This window comes from Colias eurytheme, chromosome 12, assembly GCF_061535395.1.
Source record: "Colias eurytheme isolate Ceu_HAF_F1 chromosome 12, ilColEury1 Martin Lab GWU primary, whole genome shotgun sequence".
Classification (NCBI taxonomy): Eukaryota; Metazoa; Arthropoda; class Insecta; order Lepidoptera; family Pieridae; genus Colias; species Colias eurytheme.
Window position 1 is genome coordinate 1,168,027 of NC_142991.1, and position 14,256 is coordinate 1,182,282.

General features: G+C 34.3%; 2 protein-coding genes and 1 pseudogene across 2 annotated transcripts in view; 1 reads left to right on the forward strand and 2 right to left on the reverse strand.

Moving 5' to 3' along the window:
• The window catches only part of LOC149903771 (uncharacterized), a 149,526-nt gene that overhangs the window by 88,143 nt on the left and 47,127 nt on the right, over positions 1-14,256 (reverse strand). The gene's annotated exons all lie outside the window — the stretch shown is intronic.
• On the forward strand, positions 2,560-5,392 carry LOC149903772 (uncharacterized). Its single transcript, XM_090108237.1, has one exon. It carries the CDS (start codon positions 2,560-2,562, stop codon positions 3,481-3,483), a length of 924 nt encoding a protein of 307 aa, XP_089964363.1. The 3' UTR covers positions 3,484-5,392.
• On the reverse strand, positions 10,411-11,066 carry LOC149903773 (uncharacterized; annotated as a pseudogene).

Genomic DNA, 14,256 nt, shown 5'->3' on the forward strand with positions numbered 1-14,256 from the left:
AGAAAAACTATGAACGTTGTTATATAAAAACATAGCGGCCCGCTCCGGCTTCGCACGGGTATAAAATAGATAGCCGGGCGGCCGGCCGGTACCGCCGCAAACGCTACGTCCCGCAATTTTTAAATCTGTAATATCTTCGAAAATATTCACTTAAATCATACGGTGTAAAGGGCCATATAGATCTATATTAAATGAACAATGTATTCAAGGTATTTAATTGGTTAAGGATTAATGCTGTATTGGTTAAAATCGCTTCGAAAATTAGCCATTATTTGTCGTAAAAAGTAAATGACAAAAAAAAAGTTATTGTGGGTTATCCATAAGAGATAGACATATACCATCGCGGACTTTTCTGTAGACCTTTTCAATGCGTATAATATTTAGTACATTATTTTTATAAAACTCGTAGGGTTCAGCCTGCGTTTGCAATGTAAGCGGAAAAAATGTAATTTTTTACGACATCACATTAGAAACCTCAAAAATAACAGTACTTCTCCACTATTTAATGGATGTTATTATACATATAAACCTTCCTCTTGAATCACTCTATCTATTAAAAAAAACCGCATCAAAATCCGTTGCGTAGTTTGAAAGATTTAAGCGTACAAAGGGACATAGGGACATAGGGACAGGGAAAGCGACTTTGTTTTATACTATGTAGTGATAAGAAAATCCTCTGTTGCATTAGAAATAAGCAAACAATACATTTTAAATAAGCTAAAGGTGTCCTAATGCTAATATAGCCATCTCTACTAGGCAACCCTTAAAGTACAGAAAATATATTATAAACAACTAGCGACCCGCCCCGGCTTCGCACGGGTGCAATGCTGATACTAAATACACTACAGAAAAACTATGAACGTTGTTATATAAAAACATAGCGGCCCGCTCCGGCTTCGCACGGGTATAAAATAGATAGCCGGGCGGCCGGCCGGTACCGCCGCAAACGCTACGTCCCGCAATTTTTAAATCTGTAATATCTTCGAAAATATTCACTTAAATCATACGGTGTAAAGGGCCATATAGATCTATATTAAATGAACAATGTATTCAAGGTATTTAATTGGTTAAGGATTAATGCTGTATTGGTTAAAATCGCTTCGAAAATTAGCCATTATTTGTCGTAAAAAGTAAATGACAAAAAAAAAGTTATTGTGGGTTATCCATAAGAGATAGACATATACCATCGCGGACTTTTCTGTAGACCTTTTCAATGCGTATAATATTTAGTACATTATTTTTATAAAACTCGTAGGGTTCAGCCTGCGTTTGCAATGTAAGCGGAAAAAATGTAATTTTTTACGACATCACATTAGAAACCTCAAAAATAACAGTACTTCTCCACTATTTAATGGATGTTATTATACATATAAACCTTCCTCTTGAATCACTCTATCTATTAAAAAAAACCGCATCAAAATCCGTTGCGTAGTTTGAAAGATTTAAGCGTACAAAGGGACATAGGGACATAGGGACAGGGAAAGCGACTTTGTTTTATACTATGTAGTGATAGTGATGAGAAAACCTACGTTTCACAATAAGTGGAAAAAATAACGTTGAAGCTTTTATTACTATTTAATAGTTTGTATTGATACATATTATTATATCTTCAAAGATATAAATAACTTTATTAATTAAAGAAACGCGTATGGAATTTCAATGCTTTGGCTTTAATTAATGCAGCAATTAATTGAGTTCTGGTCTATGTACACCTAATTCTATAGTTAAATTGGTAATGAAATAATTCGTCTTCGGTAATAGTTGTATTCACGTAGCTTGACATATGTATTATCATTAACACCGTGTAGGTACCTAATCTTAAAACCATGCACCTGGTCCTTTTGTAAATAATTTCCTTAGTAAGACAGATGATATAATCATATATGTAAGAGTTAAGTAGATATTACCTATTTTTTACAAAAAAAATACTAAATGATGAATAATAATCTAAACTCTATGGTATCGGAAAATTCCACAAAAACAAAACATAACTATTCCGTAAAGTTCCACAACAGTGAACCTTCCAGAAAGATTAACAGAGAAAAATATTTTATAAATTGATAAGAAACAATAAGTTCAATGCCAAACAAAACAATACGGTGAAACAATGGCCAAATCTACTTCCGCTGTTGGATTCGCTCCAGAAATCAATTGTGGCCATTCAGTGTAGCTGTAAAATTGTTATTTTATATGACGAGCCATTGTGCTGAGAGCAGTGTCCTATATTGTGTGGAGTTTCATACCTCCATAGGTTTTGTGTTATTATTTATCTTTGAGACCTTCGAATAGTTATTCAGGTTTAAGTTCATTTATAGGAACATATTTCAGCCCAATATTCCAGAAGTTACGTATTTAATATCCTATTTGTTAGCCGTTGCGCCGGGTGGTCGTGTCGCACGTCGCGTCCGTTACCGCATTTAACTTTTACGAAATTGTTTTACGAAAGTATGTAAAGTTTTCAAATAAAAATTCGTGCAGGACTATTGCGACGATCGTGCAGTCTAGTGTATATAAATAGTCGTCTCGAGTTAGTGTTTATCGTGTTTAAAATTATATACTATGGAGTGTCAAAAGTGTAAAAAAACTCTATCTAAAAAAGGAGCTCATTTCGTGTGTCAAGGCCTCTGTCAAGGTACTTTTCACAAAGGATGTGTAAAGGGTCTAGCAGCCGATCTAAAAGCCGGCAAAAACCGCATATTTTGCAACAATTGCGAAGAAGACGAGTCCGAAGATGAGGAGGGAGAAGAAGTACAACAGGGCCTTCAGCAAATCCTAAAGGACATACAGAAAAAAGTTAGCGTTATACCCGGATTGAAAAAGCATTTGGATGACATAAAACAAAGCATGAGTATGTTGTCGGAGAAATACGATACCTTATTAGCGGAGCAGGAAATGTCGAATGCAAAAATTAATAAACTTGAAAAAACAGTAACATCAATTTCCAATAAATGCGTATATCTAGAAAAGTGTAACATTGCCTTAGAACAAAAAGTTCACGAAATTGAACAAAATACGCGAAAACACAATTTAGAGATTGTAGGAATTGAGCAGGTGCCAGGTGAGAACGTAAAGGAAGTAGTTAATAAAATAGGAAAACTATTAGATGTTAGCTGTGACGATATCGAATGGGTGAAGCGAGGCCCGCAGCGAAAGCAGCAGGATGATAAACCAGCCCCCATCACCGTGGGCTTCAGGACCTCTGGAACTGGCACCCGTGACAACTGGCTGGCTCAGCGCCGCAAACTCTCCGAGGTTAACAGCAGCATGGTAACAGGAGGAACAAAACTGAATAAAGTTTACATAAACGAAGATCTAACTAAAGCCACACGATCTCTACTATGGAATACGAAGAAGCAGCTCACCGGGTCCTACAAATACATATGGGTGGTCAACGGGAAAGTACTCGTAAAAAAGGCTGAAGGCGACAAGTCCTCATGGTTGAGATCCGAATCTGACATACGTGATTTACTCAAAAATAAGTAGGTTAATGCGTTAGTATATATAGGTATTTAGTTACCTAATCACAAATTACTAATTATTCTGATTTAAATTGTATAAATTCACCATTATAATGACCCTTCTAAATAATATCGAATCCATATCTGAGGATTCAATAAACGCCGTTAAAGTAAATAGTTTTGATACATGGATATCTACCATACAAAATACCTACAATAGCAAAGATAAAATATGTTTGTTGCATGTCAATATTCGCTCAATGAAGAAAAACTTTAGTGAACTTCTACTAACGCTGGAAAGTTACTTAAACCATATCGATATACTGATTGTAACCGAACCAAATATAAACTTTTCTATGTTAAGTTTTTATAATATAAAAGGTTTTAATATAAATAGTTATACTCGTGAGGGACGTAGCGGGGGGGGCGTGTTGGTGTATTCGCGGGAAGGGCTCCGCGCACAGGTTGACAACCGAGCGCGCGCTATTACCATGCGAGCGGCGGAGTGCGTTCCCATTGTACTGCACCATAACGACGAGATATTGCACGTAATAGGTATTTATAGGCCGCCAAAAATTAAAAGACAGGATAAAATTGTACATTTTCTTGAAGACTTACATACATTACTTGAATCTTTTCCGAGCAAAGAGAACATAATAATCTGCGGGGATATAAATATTAATTTGTTAAACAAAGAAAATAATCATGTCATTGAATACGAGACCATAATGTCAGAGTTTGGTTTCACTAAGTGCATCGATAAAGTAACGCGTAAAGAAATTGTATCAGAAAAAATTGTCGAATCTTGCTTAGATCACATTTACACACGAGTACCTATTACGAGTACTATCAACTCTGCTGTTATTGAACATAAAATATCGGATCATTATTATGTAGCTGCATCGATACAATGGAACCGTGCCTCCGCCGCGCGATACGAGGCCTCCACCCTGTCGAGGCCCCTCGCACCTGTGCGCCGGCGCGTTCTTGACAACCGTCTAGTAAGGGATAAACTATTGTCTACTGATTTTAGTCACTTAATGACTATTTCGTGTCCTTTAAAATTGTATAACGAGTTTTCTAAGTTATTTAATAATATATATAACGACTCTTATAAGACTAAAATAATAAGGCCTAGCAATAGAAATAATAAAACATGGATAAATTGTAATTTAAAGAAAATGCTACTAGAAAGAGATAGACTATTTAAAATATGGAGTAACGAACCAAAAAATATGTTAAAAAGACTTGAATACACTAAATACAGGAATAAATGTACAAAAACTATAAATAGATGTAGAAATGAATACGACAGACAGAGTATATTAGACTGTAATAGAAATATAAAAAAACTGTGGGAAAGAATAAATATGTTAATGGGGAAAGAAAGATCTAGTCTAGATAGTTTCATACTTAACAATATGAGTAAACAGGGTAGTACCAAAGAAATATGTAATAACTTTTCAAATACTTTTACAGACGAAATTTCCCAAATAAAACATTCATGTAATGATGTCTGGCTCGATAGGAAGGACTATGTAAAAAAGGCAGACGTTTGCATGAGATTACAACCTGTTAGCGAAACACAAGTTAAAAAAGTTATAAGTAATATGAACATCAATAAGGCACCAGGTAGTGATTTAGTGCGCATGTCTGATCTTAAGATTGTAGTGAACCAAATAAGCCCAGTCATTGCGAGATTAATTAATATGTCAATAAAACAACATATATTCCCAAACAAGTTAAAAGAAGCAATAGTTAGACCAGTTTTCAAAAAAGGAACCCGTAATAATTACTCTAATTACAGACCCATTGCTATATTATCTAGTGTAGACAAAATTATAGAAAAATGTATTATTAATCAACTCAGTAATTATCTTCAAAAAAACAGTATATTAAATTCATGTCAACACGGATTTCAAAAAGGAAAAAGTACAAACACCTTATTATCTAACTTTACAAACGAAATAAATTCTCACCTTCATAATAAAAACTTTGTTGTAACAGTGTTATTCGATTTTAAAAAGGCGTTTGACACTTTAGAAACGAATACCCTTTTAAACGCAATGGAGGAGTGCGGGGTCGTAGAGCCCCTTAACAATTGGTTCCGTGACTATCTTACATCACGATCTTTTAAAGTTCGAATAGAGGACACTTTCAGTGACGGGAAAGCGGTTCAGTGCGGAGTCCCTCAAGGTTCAGGCTGCGGGCCTGTGTGCTATCTTATGCACGTAAACAGTCTGTGTGGTGTATTGAAACATTGTTCAGCACACATGTTCGCAGACGACTTATGTGCCATGCGCGCGGGTACGGACCTCACGGAGACCTGCCGGCTCGTACAGACTGATATAGATGCAGTAGTCAAATGGTCACATGACAATGGAATAGTCTTAAATACTGATAAAACTAAGCTTCTAATCGTACATTCACCATACCTACCTCTCAGTCAAACACATTCCATGTTCACCCACACTTTTGAATGCATCCATAATCAATTTAAAAATTGTATTTGTAAACCGATTGAACGCGTGAAAACTGTCACATATCTGGGCATGAGGGTAGATGAACATTTTTCTTGGACTACACATATAGACTATATATATGATAAATTAAAAGTATTGTTAGGTAAATTCTATCATATAAGTTACAAAGTTCCTATAAAGACTTTAAAATGTCTGTACATGGCCCTTGTGGATTCAATACTTAGTTATTCTCTTGATTGTTATGGACTTACTACTAAAACTAACTTAAACAAATTAGAAAATATGCAAATTAGATTCTTAAAACTCTTGGTGAGTAAAAAAATAAAACATAAATATAAACATAACTATAGAATGCTATTTAAATTTTGTAATATTCTTCCAGTCAGCCTTAAGCACAAATATCTTCTTGCTGTAAACAACCATAGCTCTATTCCTTCTCTTAATCTGTTAAATACCAATCATACAACGAGGTCAGTGACCTCAGGAAAATATGAAGTACCTAGAGTCAACAATTATTTTGGAGATCGAACTCTAGATAAACGTTTACCATATTTTCTCAATAGCTTACCAGAGTACATACGAACAGAAGCAAATATTCACAAATTTAAAAGATTATTAAGGAAACACCTTCTTCAGTCAATAGAATGCTAAAACACAAGCTCATAAATAGATATACCTATTCACTTAATATTATATTTTATAACAGATAATAATATGATATAATATATTTAGTTATAGATAGATATAAAGATATTTTATATAATATATTTAGTTATAGGCTTGATCCCACAGTCAAACTGCATGTGCAGTTTTGTGGGACTTAGACTTAAGTTATTGTAATAATTTGTAAGAATAATTCCAATAATAATAAAAAAAATAATAAAAAAAATAAGTAATTAATTCACAAGAAAAAAGAAACAGTAGATGTTAGTTACTTTTATATCGAAAATTACAAAAATGAAAGTTTTAAAACAATAATCAATTTACTCCAAATAGAAACATGAGTCCCGGAATAACAACAGTCAAACGAAGTTAGCATAAAACCTTCCATAAGACAAACCTAGTTAGCTTCAATACCGTTAACAATTCAGACTCCACAAATCACCGCAGAGCTAAAAATAGACCAACGTAACGTACATATTCATGATTCAGCTCAAACCGCGAATGCATCCCAATGCTGGCCTGGCTTTGAATCATTTTGAGTCCGGAAAAGTTTTCTTTATTGGCAAGCCAATTACAAGACAATTCTATGCAACTGGGGCTAAGAGTGAATATATTTGAAAGGGTAAAACGCGAAATGTAAACGATATCTTATCTTCTTATATATAAAAATGAATCGCAAAATGTGTTGGTAAGCGCATAACTCGAGAACGGCTGAACCGATTTAGATAATTCTTTTTTTATTATATTCCTTGAAGTACGAGGATGGTTTTTATGTATAGAAAACGTAAATATGTACCACGGGCGAAGCCGGGGCGGACCGCTTGTAATAGATAAATATGATAAAAGAAAAAACCTACGTGACCCTTGATCTTCTGTTATACATCTCTTAGGATATCTTAACCAACAAAATACAAAAACCTTAATATAAAAATATACACACGATATCTCAGGAGATTTGGCTTACTCGATAGGCTTTCTACATTTTATTTCGCGCCAGAAATTCCTGTAACATTACAATAAATAGAAAATCTTCCCTTTACGGTAAGGTCAAGCGTGTTCGCTAGAAATTCGGACAGTGTACACCGAGGACAATAGCTTCTGAACAAAGCCGTCTCGTATTGTGTACAGGACTTTAGGTTTTTAGAGATTTTCCCAGAATGCATGCAGTTACTCCAGTGTTCAGTTTTGTATGAAATTTTGTGATTCGGCAGATTGTGAAATTGCTTTTGTTTTGGTTTTGCGATGCGTGTAACGAGCTAGTATGATCCTCTCGTACGTTGCTTAAAACGTTGCATTTAATTTTCTGTTCGCTTTGTCATATAACTTGAACGTGCGAGTTTTTAAAATAATGAGTGATAGAGAGCGAATGATAATGGGAAATATTTGATATAAAAACGCTACTTCAATGTTATTTATTAAGTTTATTTATTACAAAGTAAATTAATTACTGGAGCATTTGAATTAGTAGGCACCTACCTAATATAACTATCTCAAATTGAATACGGTTTTGAAGATTAAAAAAATGTTATTTTAATAGGACCTGTTACATGGGAACTGATATTTCCGAAAATCTAAGAACGACTATAAGTCTAGAAGTACTAAGGTAGCCTGATTAGTTTTACAAGGATGTGCTCAATAAATAATTTTACCAATTCAATTTTGATATTAACTTATATTTCTATTTTATTCTTGGCCCCTTGATTTTTATCCTATTTTTAAAGGAAGCACAGGTTTTATTAAAGTGAAAGCATGAGTGAACATTTAAATTGAAGAAGCGAAATATTCAGTGAATTCCTGCTATTTAAATTGAAGATCTGACAATTTTTAATATTTCCACCTATGAAATATTTTCCAGTGAATTTTGTCCTTTCCAGTTACCGTTATATTTTAATGTATATTTAATGGTATTACGATAGATATAATGTGGATATAATATTCTCACGTGTAAGTTATAGTTTCATAGTGTTAATTAAAATTTATAAAGTCGTCTCTAGACGATAAGGGCCGGCGCCCACTGCCGGCACGGCACGGCATGGCACGGCAGAGCATCCCGCGGCGTGCAATGGCATCCCGCGGCATGCCGTGGCATCCTGCTAAAAGCCCCACTAATGCTGCATAAGTTTCAACCTTATTTCAACTAGCTAGCAATCATAATTCCTCGACCCCAAAGCAAGACACGTCATGCCGCCGCATCCTGCGGCGTGCCGCGTCATGCTGCAGCATCCTGCGATACGTCGCGGCATCGTGGCATCGAAATAAAGTAACTTGAATTCTAAACTGATTGAAATAAGATTCAAAATAACTTCATTAGTAATAAAATCCTCTGCCCTGCCATGCCACGCCGTGCCGGCAGTGGGCGCCGGCCCTAAAACAGCATGACATGCGTTACGCGGTGTCATGCTTGAATGATCGGTTATATAAATGATTGAAATGAATGTCATGCAAACTACGTGCTGGTAGCTGATTGATTAAACTTTCCGTTTTCTATCCTGCAAGTTAGACTGACATTCAGGCTTCAGCAAGATCGTTTAAGTAGTCCATAGATAATATGATCAGCTTTTTTGCTCATTCATGCAGCATGACAATTCATTTAAACGCATGTCATGCTTGCATTACCGTCTAGAGACTACTAAAATATAAAAAAATACAAAACATTCTATTATTCTCAACCTGGTTATTTGGAGAGCTTTTATTCAAATAAATTTTAGTCAATATAAAAGTAACCATTAGTCCATCGTCTAGATTCTTTAGCATTATGAAGTAGTAAGGAGAACTAATGTATATTCTAACAGCCATGACTCAGTGACCTTTTTCTTCACTTACACGAATCAATACGTCTACCAAAAGAGCGCTATGAATCATCTATCTATAAAAATATTATCTATTTCCATCTGTCATGGCATAACGCGTGAACAGCTGAATCGATTTAGCTCGTTCTTATATTTTGTTTTTCTTATTGTCAGGAGGTTTCCATAAAACAATTAAGAAATGTGAAAGAAGGTTTTAAAATACTTACAGACCATCTTAACATTACCGACCATCTCAACATAATGTTATAAGAAAATGTTGTTTTTCTTATTGTCAGGAGGTTTCCATAAAACAATTAAGGAGGATGAAATTAGGTTTTAAAATACTTACAGACCATCTTAACATTACCGACCATCCCAACATAATGTTATAAGAAAACGTTGTTTTTCTTATCGTCAGGAGGTCTCCATGAAACAATTAAGGAATATGACACAGACGCGTAGGTTTAAAAATACTTACCGACCATCTCAACATAATGTTGAGACGTTTGTTGGGTCAGGTCAACACTAATAAAGAAGCAGAAAACTTCTAGCAAAAACTGATCAATCCATCGATGGAGAGCCCTCAATCGGTTCTATTGTTCGCTCTCCGATACTTTATCTGACAAATTGATATCTGAACGCTTGCTTTTCAAATCGTTTTACAAAACTTTCACAGTTCTTTACTGGATAGAATGGAGTACTTCTGTTTTGTCTGCAACTTTTCTGGAGTCTGTTATTTATTAAAGCAGTTGTTATTCTTAATAAATTCTTGTTCTAAAGAACTCTTTTAGTTTGGGAACCATTGTTTAGTATAGTTTTATGAAAGATACAAATTGCGCCAGTGCTCACATATTAAACGAATCACTTATACAATTTAAACGAATGTATCGGTTATTCCTCGATTAACCGAGTTATTTCTATGAAATTAAACTAACATTAACAACAGTTACATCTTTATTTCAATCATTTAATTACAAAATAAAAAAATAACAACAATCTTCGTTAAAATTTATAAAACTAAAGGATATCTAGGAAACTCTTGCCTTCATAATTGTTGATTATATTCAATCCACTGTTAAACATATTGCTTCTAGCCGCACCTTTCATTCTAATGTCCTCTAAATCGTCACTTATCGGCACATAAGATTTGAAATTATCATTTTTTATGGTTTTGTCATCCTTTTTCAACATTTTCTTGATATTTTTGAGTAACTCCTTCACTTTCATAAACGAGGCGTTGTTTTTCTGATTGCTGTCTTCAATGTTCTTTTTATTTATTACACTTTCAATATCAGATATATAGTTATCTATATTTGCTTCATTTTCTTCTGTTTTACTATCATGCACAAAAACTTTAAAATTTTCACCAGATCCTTCGAAAAGATTCACATCATCACTAGGCTTTCTTGGTTTATTTTCCGTAGCATCATCTTTGTTATTTGAATTAACAGAATTTTCTTCAACAGTTAACCCAACAGGCTTGCCGTTCGATATAAAATCTATATTCTTTAAAGTTATTTGTTTCATATTGATTTTTTTCACCAATAATGCACAAATGAGGATAAAGGTGAGTTTATTAACGACCATATTAAGCGTATAGGTCATTTAGTCTGATCGTATCGTGATTGCAGGCGTGGTAGATCGGAGCATGAAATCGACGTAATGAAATGCATTGTAAAACTCGATAGAGCGGAGAACGCGGATTGCTTAAATTAAAATGGAGATATAAAACGTTGTTTAATAAACTTTGTTAATTTGTTTAATACATTCGAACCGTTAATCTAGTCACCGACTGATTATAGTGTATACTTTGTAAATATTATGTAATTTCTTAAAAGAATTTTCAGTTTAAGCTAAATTGAATTTGACGAAAGTGGAGGCTACAAACATTGTAATAGATACATCATAGCCTCTACGATTAAAGTAATTTGTCAAAATTTGCGAAACTATACCCACTAATAATAATTTAGTGGTCATAAACCACCAAATCAGCGTGAACCTTCCGCTATTGCAAATGCATTGTTATTTTGTGACTACAATTTCCAAACATTAGGCGAGCAAATGAAATTTAATTAACTCTGAATTTTAGTTGAAAACGCTGACGTCATGATTGCTCCGTTAACTGCCAACTAATGAAGTTTAAACATGCGCAAACTTTGTATTGGTTCTACGTAAATCGAAGGTAATGTGGCGTTTTAAAGTTTTCATTTGAGTTATTTTTGCGTTCTAATGCAGTTGATTGACCGAGATATTGTGCTGAGACTTTGACGTTATATTTAACTAGCTTTCCACCCGCGGCATCGCCCGCGCAGTCAAAGAAAAACCCGCATAGTTCCCGTTCCCGTGGGATTTCCGGGATAAAACCTATCCTATGTCCTTTCTCGGGTATCAAAATATCTCTATACCTAATTTCATGCAAATTGGTTCAGCAGTTAAGGCGTGATTGAGTAACAGACATACAGACAGAGTTACTTTCGCATTTATAATATTAGTATGGATTTCACATTTATATGTTAAAAGTAGAGCAAGCTCAAACCGTTTGTTTTTCGTAGTTTGCTTTGGTAAATTTCATATGTAGGTACCAAGATATTTGTTAAGTTTTGTTGTTATTTTCAGAATTTTACACTTTGCCAGGTGACGCAATACACAAGCTAGTATAGAAAAATGTTAAAAAATACGCCTCTAATCGTGCAGTTAGTCTATAATTTATGTTTCCATAAATATTCAAGGTTTAGTACATCAATCACGCATAACCATCAATTTTTACTACATCAAAGAGGCTTCATTAACAAGAGTTACATTTATATTTAATTACAACGATTAATTTAACGAATACAAAATACACAGTGATTGATTGCCTTTCTTGGAAAAATTGCAATCTCGAGAAGTTATTAATGAACATGGAAAATGGGAAAATTTTCATTTTGTATTGAATTTGGAGACGGCTTTAATTAAAAATAAGATGTGATTGATTCCGTATTATTCGAAGTTTGAAGTAAAATTAAGTGTATAGGTAACTAGCCTGTCTTTGAAGCTTATCGTTATTTTTTCAGGTAAAGTTTCACTAATTTTGAAATTAATATGTCAAAGTCTTCAAAACAGCGATGATGCATGATTCATTTTTTTTATTAAAGATTTTTTTAGGGTTCCGTAGCCAAAATGGCAAAAACGGAACCCTTATAGTTTCGTCATGTCCGTCTGTCCGTCTGTCCGTCTGTCCGTCTGTCACAGCCGATTTACTCGGAAACTATAAGTACTACAGTGATGAAATTTGATGGGAATATGTGTTGTATGAACCGCTACAAAAATATGACACTAAATAGTAAAAAAAAGAATTGGGGGTACATGTAACTGAGGGATGAAATTTTTTTTTTCGATGTACATACCCGTGTGGGGTATCAATGGAAAGGTCTTTTAAAATGATATAAAGTTTTCTAAAAAACATTTTTCTTAAAGTGAACGGTTTTTGAGATATCAGCTCTCAAAGTCGTAAAAAGTATGTCCCCCCCCCTCTATTTTTATAACTACGGGGTATAAAATTCTAAAAAAAATAGAGGTGATGCATGCTAATTAACTCTTTCAACGATTTTTGGTTTGATCAAAGTATCTCTTATAGTTTTTGAGATAGGTTGATTTAACTGTAATTTATTATATTTGCTGCTACGGAACCCTTTGTGCGCGAGCCCGACTCGCACTTGGCCGGTTTTTTAAATTCAGTGCTGTTCTTGTTCTTATTATGTTGTTATTTTGAATCGATTCATGGCATATATCATTAATTTTAACTAAATTTAAACCAAGCCTGAATACGAAATAGAAAAACGGAAGTTTTCACTTATCTTAATACTATTATAAAGGCGAAAGTTTGTTTGGATGTATGGATGTATGGATGTATGGATGTATGGATGTATGGATGTTTGTTACTCTTTCACGTAAAAACTACTGAACCGATTACAATGAAATTTAGCAAACATATAGAGGGTAACTTGGATTAACACATAGGATAGGTTTTATCCCGGAAATCCCACGGGAACGGGAACTATGCGGGTTTTCCTTTGAAAACGCGGGCGAAGCCGCGGGCGGAAATCTAGTATACTATATGTTAAATAACAAGAAAACAATATCGTCTAAATGTTTACCCTACATAAATAAGTGCATTAACTGTCCGTACCGCACTTAGCGCCACTTTACAGAATTTGAACCAAAGTTGCCATGCAAAATAAACGGGAGCCGATGTCTTGACACAGATTGTCCGTGGTGATTTTACACGAGTTTCAATATTAGTGGTTTTCGGTTCATCAAAGTGTGCACTAATCCAGTTATAACATGATTGAGTGATTGGTCTGAAGCGTTTATCTGAAACTAGGATAAATAATTGATTTTGTTCTCGGAATGGTAGGATATTATGATTTAAAAGTGCGAAGCACTGATACTGATACGTATACTACGGGGCAAAGACCAGAACCCGCAAGTTTTACGAAGCATTAGTTTCTGTGTACCGGACGCATATGTATGGAAACGTCGAAGCCCACCACTTTTACTTGTTCCCCAGGCCAGAACTAATTTACTGTCTAGAGCCCCTTTGACAAAGGCTATCCATGTTGTCAATGAGGTGCACAATAAGTCGGACATTTTTTCAAATAATTTGAGTGAATTGACAAAGATTATTTTAAATTTGATTGCTTACTCCTAGTCCTAAAATCAGTGTTAGATATTACAATTTATTTAAATTGTCGAGAAGTGGCTTTATTTAAATTGATGTATTTTTATTGTTTTATTATTATTATTTTAATATTGGATGTGAAAATGAATTTTATTTTGGAATGTTATGTTTTCAATTATTGGACATTATCTAAAACGTGCTAA

Coding starts and splice junctions, on each gene's coding strand:
- LOC149903772 (XM_090108237.1), top strand. CDS start 2,560: ATGGAGTGTCAAAAGTGTAAAAAAACTCTATCTAAAAAAGGAGCTCAT.